The 22,055-nt window shown below is 44.7% G+C and overlaps 1 protein-coding gene across 3 annotated transcripts in view; it reads left to right on the top strand.

Moving 5' to 3' along the window:
* The window catches only part of LSP1 (lymphocyte specific protein 1), a 195,185-nt gene that overhangs the window by 33,965 nt on the left and 139,165 nt on the right, over window positions 1-22,055 (top strand). For 2 of the 3 annotated variants that reach the window (XM_029582105.1, XM_029582103.1), the window contains exon 1: window positions 19,059-19,309. The exons of the other annotated variant lie outside the window; for it this stretch is intronic. In XM_029582105.1, the coding sequence (XP_029437965.1) occupies window positions 19,074-19,309 (236 nt within the window). In that variant the 5' untranslated portion in view covers window positions 19,059-19,073. Of the gene's footprint in view, window positions 1-19,058; window positions 19,310-22,055 lie in introns of those variants that run through there. 3 annotated transcript variants of the gene reach the window in all.

Genomic DNA, 22,055 nt, shown 5'->3' with positions numbered 1-22,055 from the left:
TCAGAATTAAGAACATAAGATTTGCCATAATGGGTCAGACCAAAGGTCCATCAAGCCCAGTATTCTGTTTCCAACAGTGTCCAATCCAGGTTACAAGTACCTGACAGGATCCCAAAAAGTAAATAGATTCCATTCTGCTTATCCTAGGGATAAGCAGTAGATTTCCCTACCTTAATAATAGTTTATGGACTTTTCCTACAGGAACTTGTCTAAACCTTTTCTAAACCCAGCTACACTAACAGCTTTCACCATGTCCTCTGGCAACGAATTCCAGAACTAAATTATATGCTGTCTTCATTGTATTTTTTGAAAGATTAAACAATCAATATGCATTGACCCATACCATTCCGCTCATTATTTTATAGACCTCTATCATATGTCCCCCTCAGCCAACTCTTCTTAATTCAAAAGGTCATGGGATAGGAGGTGATGTTCTGTCATGGATTACAAACTGGTTACAAGATGGATTAAATGGTCAGTTTTCTCAGTGGAAACAGTGGAGTGCCTCAGGGATCCATACTTAGACAGGTGCTTTTCAATATATTTATAAATGATCTGGAAAGGAATACAACGAGTGAGGTAATCAAATTTGCAGCTGATACAAAATTGTTCAGAGTAGTTAAATCACAAGCGGATTGTGAAAAATTGCAGGAGAACATTGCAAGACTGGAAGAATGGACATCCAAATGGCAGATGAAATTTAATGTGGACAAGTGCAAGGTGATACTGTAGTTACACGCTGTTAGGTTCCATATTAGGAGTTACCACCCGTGAAAAAGATCTAGGCATCATAGTGGATAATACATTGACATCATCGGCTCAGTGTGGTGCAGCAGTCAAAAAAGCAAACAGAATGTTGGGAATTAGGAAGGGAATAGTTAATAAAACAGAAAATGTCATAATGCCTCTGTATTGCTCCATTGTGAGCCTGTAACTTTAGTACTGTGTACAATTCTGTTCACTGCATCTCAAAAATTAATAGTTACACTGGAGAAGATATAGAGAAGGGTGACCAAAATGATAAAGGGGATGGAACAGCTCCCCTATGAGGAAAGACTAAAGAGGTTAGGACTTTTCAGCTTGGAGAAGAGACGGCTGAGGGGGGATATGATAGAGGTCTTTAAGATCATGAGAGGTCTAGAACAGATGTGAATTGGTTATTTACTTTTTCGGATAATAGAAGGACTAGGGGGCACTCCATGAATTTAGCATGTGGCACATTTAAAACTAATCAGAGAAAGTTCTTTTTCACTCAGCACACATTACACTCTGGAATTTGTTGCCAGGGGATGTGGTTAGTGCAGTTAGTGTAGCTGGGTTTAAAAAAGGTTTGGATAAGTTCTTGGAGGAGAAGTCCATTACCTGCTATTAATTAAGTTGACTTAGAAAATAGCCACTGCTATTACTAGCATCAGTAGCATGGGATAGACTTAGTTTGTGGGTACTTGTCAGGTTTTTATGTCCTGGATTGGCTTGATGGATCCTTGGTCTGACCCAGTATGGCATGTTCTTACTGTCCAGCAAGGTCACATAGAAGTAGAAGGGTGATTGTTTAGCTCTCTATATTATTATGGAGCTTGCTGCAAAAGCATGGTGAGAGGATTAGTGGGGGTTCTGGATGTTGGACTGGGGATGAGATCTTGTATAGTCATCTATCCAGCACAGTAGAGAACCTGTGAGGAAGCAAACAAAAACTGAATCATAAATAGTGATGCCCTGCAAGCAATCAAGCATCTACAGCTGGCAGTGGGGATGTATCCTTGCAGTCCGGACAGGGATAACTGAGTAGAGAGGATGGTCTTTATCTGCAATCAACTTCCGTGTTACTCTTAGCACTGTGATACTGACACTGGATTGCCAGACTAACATCTTGTCTTTCCAGTTTGTTTTCCCAAGTAATGGCATTGGTCACTGACTGAACCCTTTATTTGGCACAACCATGGACAATCATACTCAATTTTTCACCTATTCTCTTCTTGCTAATCTATTATGCTACCTCCCTCCCTTGCCCCATTCCAGTTCAGATAAGTAGTGAGTCAGGTCATGATAATGTAGCCGATGGTCAAGCCCTGCCCTGTCTTGGTTAAGAGTTCTTAGTGATCAGTGATTGGTGTAGTAGACCTGAGGACAAAACTCCTCTGGAGATGAGATATAATTTTCTTCCCTGTATACTGTCAGAACCCCTCGAGAATTTGTGACCCCATAGTAGTTTCCTTACAGTGCAGAAGCTTTTAATAGCACCCCACATTCTTGGATAATCAATTGCCTTGAAATGTATAAAGTGAACTCTGTACTGACACTAAGATCTGCAACAGAGTGGACACGCCAGAAGGAGTGGAGAGAATGAGACGGGATTTAAGGAAGCTGGAAGAGTAGTCGAAGATATGGCAGCTGAGATTCAATGCCAAGAAATGCAGTGTCATGCATATGGGGTGCAGAAATCCGAAAGAACTGTATTCGATGGGGGGTGAAGGGCTGATGTGCACGGAGCAGGAGAGAGACCTTGGAGTGATAGTGTCAAACGATCTGAAGTCGGGGAAACAATGTGACAAGGCAATAGCTAAAGCCAGAAGAATGCTGGGCTGCATAGAGAGGAATATCGAGTAAGAAAAGGGAAGGGATTATCCCCTTGTACAGGTCCTTGGTGAGGCCTCACCTGGAGTACTGTGCACAGTTCTGGAGACCGTATCTCCGAAGGGACAAAGACAGGATGGAGGTGGTCCAGAGAAGGGCAACCAAAAAGGTGGAGGGTCTTCATCGAATGACTTATGAGGAGAGATTGAAGAATCTAAATATGTACACCCTGGAGGAAAGGAGGAACAGAGGTGATATGATATAGACTTTCAGATACTTGAAAGGTTTTAATGATCCAAAGACAACGACAAACCTTTTCCATTGGAAAAAAATAATCAGAACCAGGGGTCACGATTTGAAGCTCCAAGGAGGAAGACTCAGAACCAATGTCAGGAAGTATTTCTTCATGGAGAGGGTGGTGGATGCCTGGAACGCCCTTCCGGAGGAAGTGGTGAAGACCAAAACTGTGAAGGACTTCAAAGGGGCGTGGGATAAACACTGTGGATCTATAAAGTCTAGAGGATGTGAATGAAGAGAGGGTGACTTGCGGGAATGACAGCTAATACCTGGAGATAATATCCTTATTCAATAGACATACACATGGTTAATGCGACTACGACAGTGCTCTATGCTTCAACGGCAAGAGGAAATGTGGATAAAAGGATTTGCTTTCACAAAAAAGCGGGGAGTAGCTTGCTTGTTACAGCGGTTACTACCCCAAACCAAACAAGCCTGATGCTTCACTTTCAATGCATATCCAGAGTAGCTCTCTGCTTCAACGGCAGGGGGGAATGAAGAAAGGTGGATTTATATTCAGATAACAACCAACAAGGACTAAATTGCACAGGCTGGATAAACAAGCATGGGAGTAGCTTACTTATTGCGGCGGTTACTACCCCTAACCAATTAAACTAGATACTTCACTTAGAAGCAGTTCCAGCACGGCTCTCTACATTAATGGCGGGGGTGGAAGGGAAATAGAACCTAAAGGTTACTAAATGCCAAGAGTAACAGATAAGCATGAGAGAGAGAGAGAAAAAAGTGTGAAAGCTTGCTGGGCAGACTGGATGGGCCATTTGGTCTTCTTCTGCTGTCATTTCTATGTTTCTATGTTTCTATGATTAGGTAAATCAAATTCACCTTGAAAACATGGCAGACTACACGCTAACCGAACTATGAAGATGGACCATCTGTCATTCCTAACATATAGCGAGGAACATTTCAGAGAGAGAGTCCCTGTCATCACTATTGTTTTGCATGGCACTAAATTCACTAAGTATTCTTATTAACTTTTTGCACTATGGAATTAGCCTTAATACTAGAGCAACCAATAAGCAATTGATAATCTCATCTACTATCTGTAGATGATTTGAAACTCTACAGCTCCTGTAATGGTCACTTTAGTGGAACAATTCCTTGTAGTGAAGACTTTCTCAGATGGGATCAGGATGACATATGGTCTGGACAAATATACAAAGGTGATCTTCCTTAGAGAAAAACTAAGCAAAACTTAAAATAGCTTTCTGACTAGTGTAATATAAAGGAACATCTGCAGGAAGAAGTATATAAACATCTAGGAGTAGAGAAAGGAGGAAAAATCTGGCAGAAATCACAAAGAAAAATATCAGAGTATATATGCAGGAGACTGAAACTGATATTGAAAAGTGCTTTATCAGCATGGAATAAGATACAAGCTATTAAACAACTTGCAATCTCTGCATTCTCATACAGCTTTGGAACAGTATGCAGACATCCTAAATTTCTTGAGAAATTGGATATAAGAACAAGAAAAGTCTTCTAATGTTCAACAGGTAATCTATAAGAACCAGTGTATGCCAAGATTGTACATCTCTAGAGCAGAAGACAGTATGAATTGAATAGAAATAGATTACATACACAGAGAAACCATAAAATACCTTCAGCCATACCTAATGGCATCAACAGATCCAAATACTCAAAGTGTCAAAGTACAAAAGCAAACAACCACCATCAGTCTCCATTGTTAAGATTGGACAATTATTCTGGCAAATAGAAGAAATGAATGAGAAGCTACTAGTGCACAAGGGGAAAGAAGCATCAGAATTTGCAAAACAAGTATTTTAAAGTATTGAAGGCCCTATCAATATGTCCCCCTCCTCAGGGTTAAGAATTTGTTTTTTTGTATTAACCATTTTGTTTTATTTTTTATGATTTTATCAACATTTATTTATTTTGCTGTAATTGTGATTTGTTTGTTTCACTGTAAGCTGCCTTGAACTTATTGGCTAGGCGGTATAGAAACATTTTAAATAAAATAAGAGAAAAAAACCTTTAAAGAATCAGACCAGCAAACCAGGAAAATAACTGAAGGAAGCACATACAGTGGGAGGTACAAAAACACCATGTAGATCAAGATTTGTCATGGCAATGGCTAAGAGGAAGTGAACTAACATCTAAAGATGAGAATTTGATCATTGTAGCACCAGACAGTGAATTATGGACAAGATGGCTCACAGCCAGCATAGGAAAAAAATGGTAAAATGGACAAAGGCAGATTCTGTAAACGAGAACTGGAAACAGTTATACATCTTGTTGCTGGATGTAATGTGCTGATGTCAGAAGGCCCAAACGCAGAAAGGCACAGCAACAACCGTAACAGAACTGAAGAGAAACAGTGGTGAAGGCAAGGCTCCACACAGCTCACAGAACCCGCGTCTGTCCTGAGCCAGAGAGAACACTGCCTTGGGGAGGGGGAGACAGAGACCGAAGTGGACGGGGAAGCTGGCTTACCTAGACTCAGAAGCAAAAACTCTTACACCCTCTGCTTAAGGTGTACATCTGCCAAAGGTTCTGCTGGGGAGTTTAAAGCTGTAAGATCCTGGGAGACTGGCTGGCAGGAACCTTGACCCCCTTTCTGGGGTGATCCTGCTCTCTCTCTCTCTCGGAATTGGAAAGTCGGACTGCTGAAGCATGAAATAAAGCTGTTTTAGTGCCTGTGACAAGAAGTTGTGATCACCTGGACCATTCCCGTGCCAACTGACAAGAAGCTTGATTCTAGAAACGCGGACATTGTGGTAAAGGAGTAAACTACAAAAAGAGCATGGCTAACAGAAGCGTCAGTATCCAGCGGCTATTCTGTGGACTTATGGAGAGAAAGAAGATCCTTTAAGTACCAAGAGATGCAAACAGAGACCAAGAAAATGTGGCAGAAAGATACTGAAATATCCCCAATTATATTGGGTGCCACTGGCTTGATTAAGAAGAAATTCCAAGCGCCCCTTGGTAAAAAAAAAAATTACATCCTATGAACTTCAGAAGGAAGTTCTCTTTGGCACATTACAAGTTCAGCTGTAAATTTGAGAGACTGAGATCATTCCTAACACACACTGGCTTACAAAGGAGGTTCATTCCTATCAAGATGTTCGCACAGCTAACCCATTTGGAGACACTGCCCCCCTGCAGAGGCCATTCACAAAATTCACGCTGAAAGTCCACATCCACAGACACTGCAGGGGTCACGCACTTCTTCACCTAATAGAAAGGCAGGGCGCTGCCGCAGAAAGCCGCCAGAGATGGGATCCTCAGATATAATCACGAGGCCGAGCTCCCATTCTCAAAAGCTTAGAATCATTCCAGACCAGAATTTAAGAGCCTAGGACCTGGAACAGCCTCATCAATTGACAGGAATCCACTCTCTAATTCCAAGCAAGTACTTACAGTTTTAAAGTTTGACTCAAAGGTTACTCCTGAGCAGGAGGAGAGCTGGGTTGTGCTTCATTCTCCTTCCTAGAGTCACGGATGGGTCCAAACTAGGAGACTAATGAATTTCAGCAAAGTCTCCATGCTGCATCTTGAAGTCACTTGGATGGTGCTAGATTTTTTTCAGTCTCCCGAATTCTAATCGGGTCTGGCTGGTTCAGGTTGGTGTGGAATCACACCAGGATATGATGTTGGTCCTATAGAGATTTTTCAGTCCAACACTAGGGGCATCCTGAATAAGATGACAGGGTTTCTACCAATAATAGGCTAAGGTTGAGAATATCCACATCCAAATGCAAATTTAAAATGAGAGCATAATATAATGTCAACAAAATTTAGGCCAATGAATAAACAAAACCTTTTGGAACATCAGGTCACATTGCAAATAGCGCTACAACAAGGAAATGTCTGCACTAGAGAATACCAGGAGCTAGGTGATAAGCAGCAGCTGGATCACACCGGATTTATCAACTCCTCCCACTTCAGAGTTGTCGCAATGAGAAACTCCCAGATGCTGTGAAAACCTGTTCCTTGTTACCTGGAGCCTGTGAAGTTGTGGGGGTTGAAAACACTGGCAGTATCTCCTTCTCTTAGGCACCTTTGGTCTTGAGAGACCATAGCTTTACGCCCTTTAAGGTCATCTCAGACTTTAGGTAGGCAGTGTCTTCTTTGGCTCTAAAGCCCCACATGAGAATGGGAGTCTCTTTTGCAATGACTGGAGCAGAAAACAGACACAGCTACTGTTACGTCTGAGCTTTGTTTTTGTTCTTCCTGGATCCTTGTCAGAATTTTTAAGTCCTTTGTGGCGTTCATGTTTCCAGTGACTACAACCTTGAGCAGATGTTTCCCAGGTGTTAACGTCAAGGTCAAGGGTCTTAAGGTTTGGTGTAGTTTAGGTCTTGCCTGAATTGCAGGTGTGTATTGCTGATGTACCAGAGGCTAACGCTCCATATAGAATGCCTTTGGGAATTCTGCTGTCGTTCATACGATAGATGAGTCCAAGCCATTGGAAGCATCTCTCGTTCAGCAGAGTGAAGACAGTGGAATGTTTGAGCCAGCTCCAGAAATTTGGAGTTTGAGATTTTATCCTTCCTAGAGATGTCAAGGATGCATTGCACATGTGGAAACTGTTCAGCCTCTTCTCTTGAAATCTCACTACCGCAAAGGAAAGCACTGATATCGTAGATTTTGATGCGTTCTGTAAGTTTGTTGTCCTTACAGACTCCTTTTGTAAGTCTACCCAGGGTGGTCATAGCTTATTCAATTCGCAGATTTAACTCTGCATTAAGTGAGAAGTAATGGTGGATCACTGGTCTGTAAGCTTACTGACAACTTCTAGTGTGTAGTTGATACCAGTAAAGGGGAGCTTGTCAACTTCTTGTTCCATCACATTTGCCTTCCTCAGACTAATGGTGAACTTGAAGTCCTGGCTTGCATGGAAAAAGATTCACGAGGCACTAGTGATGTTCCTCAGTGTGATTTAAGGGGTACAATATTACTGCAGTTCTCTGCTTTACTGTGTTACTATAGTGTTTCTCACAGAGCGGTAGCCAAGCAATTTGGCACCTATAACCAAGTGAGAAACTGCGCCCTCGCCCATTACACAATGCATGACGCCACGGGTTGGGAGACTCTGTTCAATGTTTGTACAGCAACGTCCATGGCCAGTGCAAGGGTGCTGGGCATCCTAGGAAAACTTTACAGCTTTGCACCCCCCACCTCATCACACCCTCCTCACACACAATTAAAATTGCATTTATATAATACAGATTTTACATGAAAAATGGCATTCAAAGCACAGACTTCTGAGGTAAAAATATCAGTTACGATATGAACATTATATTGACATGCACTGCTGTGGTGCCAACTGGAAAACCCTGCAAAAAAGCAAGAGTCACTTGGAACCTATATGGTATTAGGCCTACTGTAATGTGTCTTGGGCATGGACATGACCCTCAGAGCCACGAGAAAAAAGAATTTCTATATAAAAGCAGCACTAACTGCCAGCACTCAAACAGCAACAACCCTACCTATGAAAGTTAATACTACAAATATTACACCAGGCCTATAATAGTAATACACCCCCTTTTAGGAAAACAGAACAAGTCAAGCTGCTATAGATCCCTACATAGAAACTACGCACTAACAGAATAACTCACTTCAGTCACACATGCAAAACACAGATAGATCCTCAAATACAGAACAGAGAGACCATGCAGTATAAATAGAAATGTAGAGACAAAAACTGAACTGGAAACCACAACAAGCCAAATTCTAATCTGTATGCACTGCAACAATGTAAAAAAGAGAAATAATACCATTCCTCACAAAACAAAACTAGTAAAACTATACCAATAAAAAGAATAATTCAAAACAATGAATAGAATAAAATTCAATAATTAAAAACCCATATAAAAATCTTCCAAACACCAATAAAATATTTCTAAACAGACATTTACATCAAATAACACCCAGCAATTAAAATAAGGATTTAAAAAAATTCTGTTATCCATACCTTGGAAATTTTGATTTCCAGATGCCCTGAAATTGTCGTGGATTAGCAGGTAGAAAGTAACTGTGGTAGTTGTGCATACCCATGCTCCCTCTCATACACACACATGCTCTCTTCATTCTCCCGCACACATGCTCTCTCACTCTCCCATACACATGCACACATGCTCTCTCACTTTCCAACACACAAGCATACATTTACTCCTGGGGGAATTCTGCGCTACTGCGAAATGCAGAATTCCTCCTTCCCGCAGATTTCCTCCCTTACCTCGCAGATTTCCTCTCTCGTCGCCCTTCCCACAGATTTCCACCATCACCTCGCTGATTTCCTCCCTCGCCGGAAGACTATTCAAAACCGGAAGGACAGCGGCCATCACGGGACAGGCAGAAAATAGCAGAGGAGACCCTGGCATGCCGCGAATGGAGCGCGTCCCGCGGCACAAGTTCTGTTTGCGGTGAAGATGAAGGCCCGGCGCGCCGTTCGCAGCAAAAAGGGAAGGCCCCTGTGTGCCGTGATTGGCACGCCCGGGCCTTCATCTTCGCCGCGAACGGAGCGTGTGCCGCGGGACGCGCTCCGTTTGCGGAATGCCGGGGTCTCCGCTGCTATTTTCTGCTCAAGGCAAAAATGGAAGGCCCCCGTGTGCCGCGATCGGCGCACCGGGCCTTCATCTTCGCCGTGAAAGGTGCGGGTCCCGCGGCATGCCGGTGAGAGAGAATGTGTGTCGGGGAGGGTGAGAGAGAATGCGTGTGTGAGAGAGGGGTGTGTGTGACAGAGAGCATGTTTGGTAAGAGGGGGTGGGGAGGGTGTGAGAGAGAGCATGGGAGGTAAGAGAGGGTGGGTGGGGGGATGCTTGAGTGTGGGTTTCAGAGAGAGGGAGCCTATATGAGGGGATGTGTGTTTGTGCGAGAGAGTGAGGGAGCCTGTATGAGGGTGTGTGTATGTGGAAGGGACACTCTTACAGTGAATTTCTAGGGAAATTCTGCTCAAAATATTCAAAATTCTGCAACTTTAATAACTTTTTTCTTTAATAATTTAAAATGTAATTACTTAGACTGTCAAATTATGTTATTTTGACCAATATAAAGTTTGCAGAATTTTCAGTTTTTTTGTGTGCAGAATTTTAAATTTTTTTGCGCAGAATTCCCCCAGGAGTAATACATGCTGTCTCTCACTCTCCCACACACAAGCATACATGCTGTCTCTCACTCTCCCACATGCATGCTCTCTCTCACTCTCCCACATACATGCACACATGGTTTCTCTCACTTCCTGCTTGAAGTAGCAGGCAGTTGCAGTCTCTTTCTTCAGCCCCCATGGCCAAGGGAACGACTTCCGGCCACGGGGCCGAGCCAGCTCTAGCATTGGACTACTTTTTAATATAAATATGTCAAAAAGCACCAGTCCAATTATAGATCCCTGAGGCGTTCCAGTGTTTACCTCTCGCCATTGAGAAAACTGATCATTTAATCCTACTCTATTGTCTTTTAACCAGTTTGCAATCCACAAAAGTACATGGCCTGCTATTCCATGACTTTTTAATTTTTTAGAAGCCTCTCATGGGGGACTTTGCCAAATTGACAGACTGTTGTGAACAGTCCTATGGGGCAAAAGCTTTCCTGCCTTTAGATAGGCTGCCAACCATGCCCTTTCCCTCCGTGGTACTGCAAGCAAACAAAAAACATTTTCTGATAAAGAATAAGACCAAGAGCCAAGAACGGATGTCAAATTGATAAATTCTTCCAAAACTTCCAGTTTCTCCCCTTCTGACCTGCACCCATCACTGCAGCCTCATTACAGTACACGACCTGCCCCCTCACCAAATATAGAATAACTGACAACAAATTAGAAAGAGAAAGGTGGAAACAAAAGTAGAACTGGAACCCCCACCGCCCCGAAAAGCCAGATTCTTCCTGCATTATGACACCAGAGAAATAATATAGAAATATTCAGATGTACATTTCCCCAAAGTGATGCAGAGAAAATCAAATTCTCCTAATTCCAATCTCAGAGAAAGAGGAGACGGAGACTGCTAGAGCTTCTCCCCTCCTAGGCCCCAGCAGACTCGCCCTCCCAGTCTCCAGCAGTCTGCTCCCCAGCCTCTCCCCCCTCCCAGCCAGACTCATATGCAATGGAATAATGCAATCCCCCCCCCCCCCCCGAAAATAAATCCATCATAATGGAAACCATACTAATAAACAGTATTTCACAACAGAGCATCTAATAAATAAGGATAAAACCAACTTTAAACATTTCCCCAAAACCAATTAAATATTACAGAACAGCAGACATAACAAATAACATCAAATAATTAAAATGAATAAGGATAAAAAATGTTCCCCTCGCCATACCTGGGAGCTTTTGATCTCCAGTCACTCTGCCCTGGATTAGTGGAGGGGGGGGGGGGAGGGCAGGAGAGAAGGAAACACATTTTCTTTTCTCTTTCTCTCATCTACACACACTCGCACCCTTCTATCCTCTCCTTCTCACTCCCCTCTTCCACTTCCCCTCTTCCACTTCCTCGCTCCCCCCTTCTTTTCACTCACCTCAGTCACTCACCCCCCTTTCCCTCAACCTCCTTTCTCTCCCAGTCATTCATCCCCTGCCCTTCCCTCTCAGTCATTCACCCCTCTCTCCTCCTCACTCCCTTTCTCTGTCACTCATCACCCTCCCTCCCCTCTCAGTCACTAACCATCCTCACCCCTTCCCATCCCTCCCTGCCAAATGACTCATCTGTCTCCCAAGGTCCTAATCTTCTTGTGGGTTAGGTACAGGATGTCCACCGGCAGGTCATCATTTTGGTCATTGCTAGCCTAGCTCCCTCTCTCTCATAAGCACATGCTGTCCCTCTCTTTCATGTGCACATCTGCATGCACACGTTTCTCATACACACACGTTCTCATCCATACACACAAGCTCCCTCTCTCATATACAAGGCTCTCTCACACACACCCAGCCCCTCTTTCTCATACACAGATTCTGACATAAATGCACCCTCTCACATTCACATACATGCTCTCACTCGCATACACACAAGTTCCCTCTTTCTCACACACACACACCTACTCATGCACCCCAAACAGGAGCCCATTCACACAAACACCCACACCCCAGTCAGGTTCCTACACACACACAAACATACCAGTTAGGTTCCCATAGATACACACACACACATCCCAGCCAAGTTCCCATGGACACACATGCACACACACATCCCAATCAGGTTCCTGTACACACATACACCCCTCCCTCCCAGTCAGGTTTCTACACACAAAAACACATCCGTTAGGTTCCCATACACCCACACCCCAGTAGGCACCCATTCACATCTACAACTTCAGTCAGGCACCCATTCACATACCACACACCCAAATCGGGCTCCCATTCACATATACACACACACACTTCCCAGTCAGGCTCCGCAGAAGATGGGGGAGCTAATTGTGCTGCTCTTCCTGTGTGCCGGCCCCTGCGCTACTCAAATCTTGCGAGGCTATCACTTCCTCTGTGCTGATCTTGTGCAGTGTGAGATCAGCATAGAGCACACGCTAGCTGCACGCGTTCTGGATACTGCAAGCCAGCACAGAAAAGGAGGAGAACGGGCATCTTCCTCGTGGGCCTCCTCTTCTCGGCCAGGGACCTCCTCTTCTTCTTGGCCGCCGGTAGGATAGGGTACACCGGCAGCATCGCAGAACTCCTCTTCTTCCACTGCCGCCGCCCTCCCAAGTGTGTTGCCTTGTGCACACCCGGTCGCACCGGACCTGGCCACTTGCAATTTCATCTGTGTCTGCTTCTGCAGCAGGCCCGGAGTTTTCAGGAGAGTTCCTGATGCTGAAAAAAAAACAACCAAAGGCCTCTGAGCGTCCCCTACAGCCTTGGCCCCCTGCCCTCTCTCGCTGTGCCACACTAGAACAGAATTCTGGGAACGCTGAGGGTTCCCAGCATCTACAGGGCATGCAGGGTAGAAATCCATTCATCCATCAGATGGGCATCACCTAGGGGCGGATGCAATAAATTTTGCGGAAAGCGGGCGCTGACTTCTCAGCGCCCACTATCTTAGCACACGCATGGTGCCTGCAAGGGGGAGGCACCATGCAATATGCAAATTAGGGGGTCGTGCTTGGTGACCTTAGCGCCTCCTTGCTAACGCGATCCCGCGGTGGCTGCAGGTTATGAAGACCGATGCCGGTAAACTTGGCTTCGGATTTCATAACCGGCTGTCTGTCGAGGTTTTTTTGTTTTTTTTTTTTATTGAAGAAATACCGAAAAGCAGTTTTTTCTGCTTTTCTGTACCTCTTCTATGTGCACTCAGCTATTAACGCCTGCTCCAGGCGTTAATAGCTGAGTGCGGAGTGTATGCGTAATAGCCTCATTCACGTGCATTTCCATGTGATGAGCGCTAACTCATTCACTCCGCGTCGGACGCGCGTTAAATAGGCGCTAATCCGACAGTGGGTTAAACAGTATTGCATCGGCCCCCTAGAATGCTAGGAACAGAGAGTAAACAGCTGATGGGACTGTGGACAGCCCTGATAAGGTTCTGATAATGGGCCATCTTTTGGCCAGCTGTTCTCCCTTAATCATACTATCTGTCTCTTCCAATGCCCTCCCTCCTCTGCCCACTCATGACTTAGCAAAACCCCTCTCTATCCTTCACCCAGTGGTACAGATCCAAGGAGCAAAGTACTGGCATCTCCTGGGCCGAGATTCCCAGGGAGCCTCTCTTTTTTTTCTCCTTTTACCGTTCTCATTCCTGGGAAGCGAACAAAGGGCAGGAAGCAGAGGAGAAGATGTGGGAAGACATCCCTGTTTTAATGTTTATCGTTCCTTTGGGTGAGCACTGCCCGCTCCTGGCAGATGGGGAACGCTGTTGACGGTGGATGGTGTTTAATATGGAAAATGGTTTCCGGAGTCCCCAGCCGATAGTAAAATGCTGCTTCTCTTTTTATTGCATGCCATAGGCCTTGAAGAGAGAGCTGCAATGCAGTGCTCTCACGACTATGCATGCCCTCTTGCTCATATGCACTGTCCCTCCCTCTATGCATGGCACACGTGCAACACATAGGTAGCAGATTTTTAACGTGTACTGTGGGAAATCACAACAAGCAGATCATACATACCTTGATGATCACCCTCACAGTCCATTTTCCACTTATAAAACATTTCATTTTAATAATTGTGTTTATTTCATATGTGCAGCGATCAGCACGGAACAGCAGTTACTACCCTTAACAGAAACAAGGGAGTGTTTCCGTATGGCGTGCCAGACTGGCTGCGCCATTTGGTCTTTTTTTTTGCTATAATTACTATGTTACTATGTTCAATCCATGTGAATAATTAATGAAAACCATTAACCACTAAATGGAAAAACACTGCTTAAAATGTAATGAGAATGCAAACAATTCATTAAAAGCTAAATATAGTTAGCGTGTTTATTAACTGTCCAGTTTCAGTTCTCTTTCTGGTTGGTTCTCTACTGTCCTGGGCAGATAAGCATTCGAGTTTCCATACTTAATCAAACAGCCTGCCCCTACTCTCAAGCTTTGTAACCATCCAGACAGCTGGAAAGTTTGTTGCCTGTCAGCTAGTGAGTCTGTTACCATCTACGTCCCCTTTATCATATCACGCCTTTCCTCTCTGTCTCTTTAAGGTTTGTGTTGCTGGTCTTGTATCATTTTAGTAGCTCTTTACTGAACTGCTTCCATCTTCTCAAAGTCCTGGAGGGTATGGCTTCAAGGACTGAACACAGTACGTAGTACACACAGGGCAATCTTTGTCTTCAGGATTGTTTCCTCACTTTTGCCCACTACTGAAGTTAGACAAATTAAAGGCTTTCTATTTTTAGCAGGTTTTTTATTAGCGGTATCTCTTTTTGATGGTTACTTGATTTTTTTTGTGTTATGTTTATGTATATTTTAGAATAATTGTATTTCTGTTCTGGTGTCTCTTTGTATGATTTATTTGTATTATGATATTGGATGTTTTAATTCATGATTTGCATACGATGCCTGGTTTCTATATAGGTGGAATATAAAAGCTTCTAAATAAATAGTGTATTAGGATTATTTCTGCTCTCCTCCAGTGCCTTAGAACCTCCCCATCTTTAAGGATAATTTGAGCAGAGTTTCAAGGGACGTGGTCAGCATATTATTTAGCTCTTTTAATATCCTGGGCTGTACATCATCCAGTTCAATGGCCTTATCCACTCTTACTGATGCAACCACACTAGCATCTGGCTCGATCTGGCAGGCTGCAAGTTCTGTAATAACTAGAAGCCCTAGTGGAAATGCAGGCATGCACCTGTCTGGCAGGCTACGCAGGGCAGCTAGGAGGCCAGATGTTTGGGCAGTAGCGCACTGGTATTGCTGGCTAGTTAGATTATTACAGAGCCTTGTGGTTAGGCATGGGAAAAGTGGGTGCAGGAGGGAACAACGTGGGAGTCTCATGTGCTCTTCTACTCAAGTTGGCGAAGTCCATAGGAGAAAGACAAAAAGACAGTCCTGGATAAGGAGAAATCTTCCAAGTGATCCCACTCTGTGGGGCCGATGCAATAAAGTCGCGTAGAAAGCGGGCGCTAAACAGTCAGTGCCTGCTCTCTTAAAGCGCACATGGCGCTCCTAAGGGGGGCGCCAGGCAATATTAAAATGAGGGGGTTGCAATAGAAAGGAGGTGCTAGAGTTGCTTGCGCGACCCTAGTGCATCCTTGCTAACGCGAACCCAATCTGTTTTCGTGACTGCCGTATGTTGGTCATGAAAACAGACACCGATAATCCTGGCATCGGTTTTCGTGACTACTGTTCGCCGCTGAAAACCGCCAATTTTACCAAATTACAGACGAGGAGAGCCGATAAACTCTGCGTCGGTTTTTGTGATGGGTCCGACTTGTCAAATTTTTTTTTTTTTTTTTAGTTTTATTTCTTGTATTTTTCGATGCGCATAGCTATTAACGCCTGCTCCTGGGAGGAGTTAATAGATGACAGTAAAACGTGCGTCTGAGATGCACATTTTTTTTTTGGTTTGCATTGGGAATGAATGCCTAATAGCCTCATTCACATGCATTTGCACGTGAAGAGCGCCTTTACATTCACTCTGCGTTGGACATGCGTTGAATATGCGCTAATCCCCTTATTGCATTAGGGGATTGAGTAGCGCCTATTCTACTCACGTCGGACTGCAGGTTAAGAGTGCGCTCGGCTCAGCGCACACTATTGCATTGGCCCCTGTGGCTGGCAGCTGGGATGTATCCTTAGCAGTGTGGTCAGAATAACTGGGCAGACTGGATAGGTCGGATGCTGTCATTTCTTCTGCTACTTGGTTAAGTACTTTAAATACCTCCTCTTCTGTAATTTGGGGTGCGATCATTTTTTATTTATCAATACCACTTTCTGCCCAAGTTCCTTCACTTTCCCCTTCTATAAATACTGAGCAAAAGAACTTATTTAAGATGTCTGCCTTTTGCCAGTCTCTGGCAATCTCACATTTTCCCTTTATCTTCTCTTCTCCCCTTTGATTTTTCACCTCTCCCTTATATGGATTTAAAGGTTTTCTCTCCTTCTTTTATTGATTGCCCTTCATTTGAGCCTTTTCTCTACTAACCACCTTATTTCCTCCCTTTGTTTTTCTTGATAATTCTGCTTCTCTTTTTTTTTTTGTATCTTTTGAATTCTGATCCCTTGCTTTTACCGTTTATGCTACCTCCTTAGAAAATCAAATCCTCTCACCTTTATTAGCCTGCCTTACAGGGAGATTTGTTGCCTTTTCAATACTTCCTGCTATGGCAGAGCAAAAGTCCTCTCTAGCCTTCCGCTCTCATTTTCCCAGCAAGGCCTCTTCTGTACGATCATCTTGAAGTCAGCCCTCCTGAAATCCTAGAGCAGTTCAGTTCAGGTCGGACTTTGCTATGGAACCACACAATAAAGCAATTCCTGGACCCTAAATTTTCCCTTACCAGGAGGTCCGTGACCCTGTCTTCCTTCGTCAGTAACCAGATCAAGTGTAGCCTCCCCTCCAGTAGGCTCTTCCATGAGTCGTCTGTTGGGCTTCACTCTCAGCTGATGTTGCAGTTGGTAGGCCCTAGTCCACACTGACGTCACCTACAAGCAGGACCTCTCCTCTTGCTGAGGCCTGGACTCGTCTCTACCTTCTTCCCCTGTGCTTAAACTCCCATGTACATAGAATTCCTCTTAGGTTTTTCCAAGACAAACCCAGACTAATTCAGGTTTCTCCCTGCTCTCCCTTTCTTTAGTGGCTACTGTTGTGTTCCTAATCTAAAGAACCGCTCCTTCCTCCTGAAGAGATTGTAGCCTGGGATGGTCACATGCCAATCCTCAATTCTCTTCCACCAAGACTAAATCCAGGTCTGCCTCTACCATGCTGGCATCCAGGTCTATGATTTGGCTAGCAAGACTTATTTAAACATCCTGACTTTTTTCCTCTCTATATACTGTATTTCTTTTTGTTCTCTTCTTATTTTTCCATGAACAATTTTGGAAGCTATTTCTCCTCTATCTTTGCTTGCAGTCTCCGGTATGTTGGTTGTCTAACTTATACTGACAACAAGTGAGGTTTCAAATCGCGTGTCTGAAGCAATAAATGCGACCTACAAGCCGCCTTCACAGGCAGCTGCCACATTTCTAGCAAGCTGCATAGTGTCACAGTACCAAGGTCCCAGCACCCACACCCGCAGTCTGTGCTGTCCATATCTGAGCCTATTGAGGTCATTTAACCACCGATTTCTGTGGCTTCATTTGCCATACAAACCTATGTTCAATATCATTTAACGGCTGCAAATTCCATCTCTCCCCAAATATAAAGTATTCACATAAGAAATTGTTCCTGAGATATCGAGATTGTAAGGGTCTCTAAAATCTCAAATATACTTCCTATAAAACTAAGGCAGAGTAACAATTATCTTATTTTTCAGAAGAAGATTAAGGCATGGTTCTTCTGCTTTGTCTTTGGGAATAATGTCTAGAAAAAGAAGCTCTGAATAATCTAAATTTGTATTCAGTTATCTGACTAGAAATTGTAGGATATATATAATTGATTTCATTTTTGCATTGCTTTGTCTATGATGGGTTGGGAGGTTTATATTGTTTTTAGGAGTTATGGTATGTATTTAATTCTATTGCATGTTGCACTGAGTCTTTTAAGGAAAACAAGTTATAAACATAATGACTATATAAATAAAAACAATCAGATCCTGGTGCACCATGGAAATATTGCAGAGTAGAAGATAAAACGCAAGTGACCCAGAAGTTTCCAGGAACCCCTCAGGGTCAAGAAGCTGAGAAAAAAAAAAGCCATGAAACTACCCAAAGCAATGCCAGTGTTTAGTTTTGAAAGTACGTCTCTCAGGCAATTGGCTTTCCAGAATGCCAGCAGAGAAGGATTGGACCCTGATCCTTCAGGCTGGCTTCGCCAATGTTCTTTCTCTGCACTTCTTGAAGGTTTGGACGTAACGGCCACTGGACAGCGGGGAGTGAGAGAGTCCAGCCTGTGCAGCTGGCAAGATTTCTGCACATAGCCCAGGAGTGGTCTCAGCCTGTCCAAAAGCTCTGGTTCTTTCCTATTGTAAAACCCAAATGATAACGGAACTGGCGCTGGGGGAGGCTGGCCTCCTGGAACTGAGGCCATAAGGACAGCAAATCTCTCTCCGTCCTTAAGTCACTGACCAGGTTCAATTAGCACAACATTTTGAGAGGGTTTCTATTTGCCTCTCCCCAGAGCTGGGGTGGGCTGGGGTGCTTTTATTCCCCCACTAATTGTACCTACACCCCCCTCACTTTATAACCTCCTCTCTCTGAAACAAAACAGCTTACACTTTTACATGTTTTTGCATAGTTTTTGGTTGCCTACATTTGTTTTGTTGTTCCTGAAGGACAGATAGAAAAAGTAAATAGATCCAGAGAGGGGAGGGAAATGAAAGGAGGGAGTAGAAAGAAGGGAGAAGGCAAAATGGAGAGAATGAAAGGGCAAGAAAAGACAATAGACACGAGAAAGTGAAGAGGAGAGAGCGAAGAGGGGAAGAGAATGAGAAAGAAAAAAAAATCCCTGAAAATACAAAAGCAAGAACGGAAAGAGAAGCACATGTCTGATACCGGAGGAAAAGTTAGAAAAAAGAAGAACGGGAATGAACAGGGTAGCGAGAACAAAAGGAAACAAACAAAAAAAAAAGGGCAGAGAAGGGGAAGAGAGAGAGGGAGGAGAGGGACTGGGCGCGATTTATGGCTGTAGCGGGGGGGGGGGAAGGATGAGCTCAGCTTCCTGGGGAGTGACCCCCGCTCGGCGGCGCTCCTCGCCGAAAGACCCTGCCCCTGCCGTCTCCAGGGGGAGGGCTCGGAGAAACAAAGAGGGGGAAGCTGCGGCGGCGGCAGAGCTGGCCGAGGAGAGGAAGCGGCTGGAAGGGTCCGCGGCGCGCCTGGAAATGAGCAGCGGCGCAATCCTGCGCAGGAATTCCAGCAGACAGGGCCTGCAGGATCTCTTGAGGTACGAGGGGGGGGGGAGCCTGCAAGAGGGCGGCCATGGCAGAGAGCGGGGAGTCCCCCTCGGACTTCTTCTCCGGGGTCAGGCTGGGCTCCCGTGCGGGGCGAGCGCTAAGGGGGGGGGGGACTTCCTAGTTTCTTTTAAGATCTTGGCAGCATTTTTCTTGCCTCGGTGCTTCCTACTGTTCTTACTCCTGGTTCTCCCTTTTCCTTTGTTTTACGTTCCCGGGTTCCCATCCCAGCTGTAGTCTAGTTGACCAGCCCCGAGACACGCTGTTACCCTCCCTCCACCTGCTCCGAAAGCAGTCTCTCCCCCCTCCCTCCCACACAGCCCTCCAGCCCCTGTAATAAAGGTTGAGCCGCTAGGGAGCAATGCCTGGCTCTCCCCTCTCGCACATTCTCCTGCCAGCTTTGCCATGCCCCCCACTTTTAAAAATTCCTTTGAAAGTAACTGTTCACCAGTGACTGCTCCTCCCTTCCAAGCGGGGAAGAAGAAAAGAGGTGAGGTTACTCCCCAGACTACCCCCCCCCCCCGTCTGATTCTTTTGTTTTCACTTCTCTCCATGTCCTCTGTGTATGGCTCTCCCCTCTATCACCTCGTCACTTCTTACCCTATTCTCCATTTTATCTCAACCCTCCCACCCCCTGCTCCAGCTTCTCCTTCCCCTCTCTTCCTCTTTCACCCTTTCTCTCCTCCCCTCCTCTTTGCCTAATGTATTTTTTTTTCTCAAACCCCCCCCCCCCCCCCCCGTTTCATTTCCCTCCATCTTTACCCATGTTCCGCTTTTCCCAACTCATTTCCTAGGTTCCGTGTTTCCCGCTGCTCTTCCCATGTTCTTCTCCCCCCCCTTCCTTCCATCAGGTCACACTGTAAGTTCAGTGTCTGGAGCAAGAGCTGCCCTCCCTGGCAGCTTTCCCCCACTGGCCCGCTTCCTCTCTAAACAGGACGCACCTGAGGGAAAGGGAGCCATGGAGAGCAGGCGCGCAGCTGTCACCAAGGGCTGCAGATGCTGGGCTTGCAGCAGCCAAATGTGGGGGCCTGGGTGGCTGAGGGGGGGATCGCAGAGCCCTTCACCCCTAGGCCACTGGTTCAAATCCCGGCTAAGGCGTTTTACGTGACGCGAGACAGTGGTCTCGGTCCAGTTCTGTCAGATTCCTTACTAATCCGTGGAATCGCCTCGTCCGTGATCTGTGACGAGGACATGAGGACAGAGGGCAGAAGGGCGGTCCTGTCAGCTTTCTACAGATGGCCCAATGGGCTGAAAGGTGTATCGGCGGGCACTACCCCACTTGGAGCCCGGCAGTGCCCTCATTTACATGCTGGTGGGAGCAGCTAAGCAGATGGAGCTTTCAAATGCTTATTTTGCCGCAGGAGTGAAGTGGAAAATAACCAGAAATAAAGGGAGTTTGGGATGGTTTTGTTGGTTCTACTGCCAAACATTGTTTCAGGAGCACTGCTGTTTTAATTCACACCAAAAATTAGCTTTTAATCTTAATATCGACACTCTGTAGTCACATAATCAGATATTCATGATATGAGCTTATTAGAAACAGGGGGGGGGGAAACGGGAGAAGGGGAGGTTTTGAAAGAGGTACTCACAATCCCCAGCACCAAATCCTGGAGACCTTAATCCCATTCTCTGAATCCCGAAAACACCTAACCTGTTCCCCACCACCAAATCCTGGAGATCTTATCCCATTCTCTGAATCCCCTAAAACACCTAACCTGTTCCCCCACCATCATATCCTGGAGGCCTTATCCCATTCTCTGAATCCTGAAAACACCTATACCGTTCCCCACCACCAAATCCTGGAGACCCTATTCCATTTTCTAGTCTTCAGATTCCATTTTCTACTCACTGTTCACTGCATGACGAGGAGCAAGTCAATGGCCTAACCTTTATTCACTATGAAGTCATCCATAGTGGTCCCTTTGGCACAGGAATGGACTGCATTCCTTCCACTGATAGCGTGACATAAATACGATTATCCCTGCTGGATTTCTCCTTTCTTTGTAAATGTGTGAATAGGACTCATGACCTTCCCTTGAATGGCAGACACTATATCTAAATATTAAATATTATTAATAATAATAATTGATTATTGACAGGAAATTATAGCTACATGATGCAAGGTTCCACATTGGGAGTTGCCATCCAAGAAAAGGATGTAGGCGTCATCATAGATAATACATTGAAATCTTCTGCTCAGTGTGCTGAAGTGGCCAAGAAAGCAAATAGAATGCTAGGGATTATTAGGAAAGGAATGGAGAATAAAACGGAGAATTTCACAATGCCTCTGTATTGATCCATGGGGAAACTGCATCTTGAGTATTGTGTGCAGTTCTGGTCACCGCATCTCAAAAAAGATATAGCAGAATTAGAAAAGTTACAGAGAAGGGCAACCAAACTGATAACGGGGATTGGAATGATTTGCTATGAGGAAAGGCTAAAGAGGTTAGGGATCCTCGGCTTGGAGAAGAGACACTGAGGGGAGTTACAATAGAGGTCTGGAAAATGAGTGGCATGGAACAGGTAAAGGTGAAACTGTTGTTTACTCTTTCAAAAAGTACAAAGACCAGGGGACATGCAATGAAGTTACTAAGTGATACATTTAAGACAAATAGGAGAAAAGTTTTTTTTACTCAACCCGTAATTGTTCTCTGGAATTCTTTGACTAACCCAGCCGTTAGTGTAGCTGGGTTTAAAAAAGGTTTAAACAAGTTCCTGGAAGAAAAGTCCATAAACCAT

The sequence above is a fragment of the Rhinatrema bivittatum genome, chromosome 17, assembly GCF_901001135.1.
Source record: "Rhinatrema bivittatum chromosome 17, aRhiBiv1.1, whole genome shotgun sequence".
Taxonomy (NCBI): domain Eukaryota; kingdom Metazoa; phylum Chordata; class Amphibia; order Gymnophiona; family Rhinatrematidae; genus Rhinatrema; species Rhinatrema bivittatum.
Note: the sequence above shows the minus strand (reverse complement) of the source record. Positions and strands in the feature narration are given on the sequence as shown.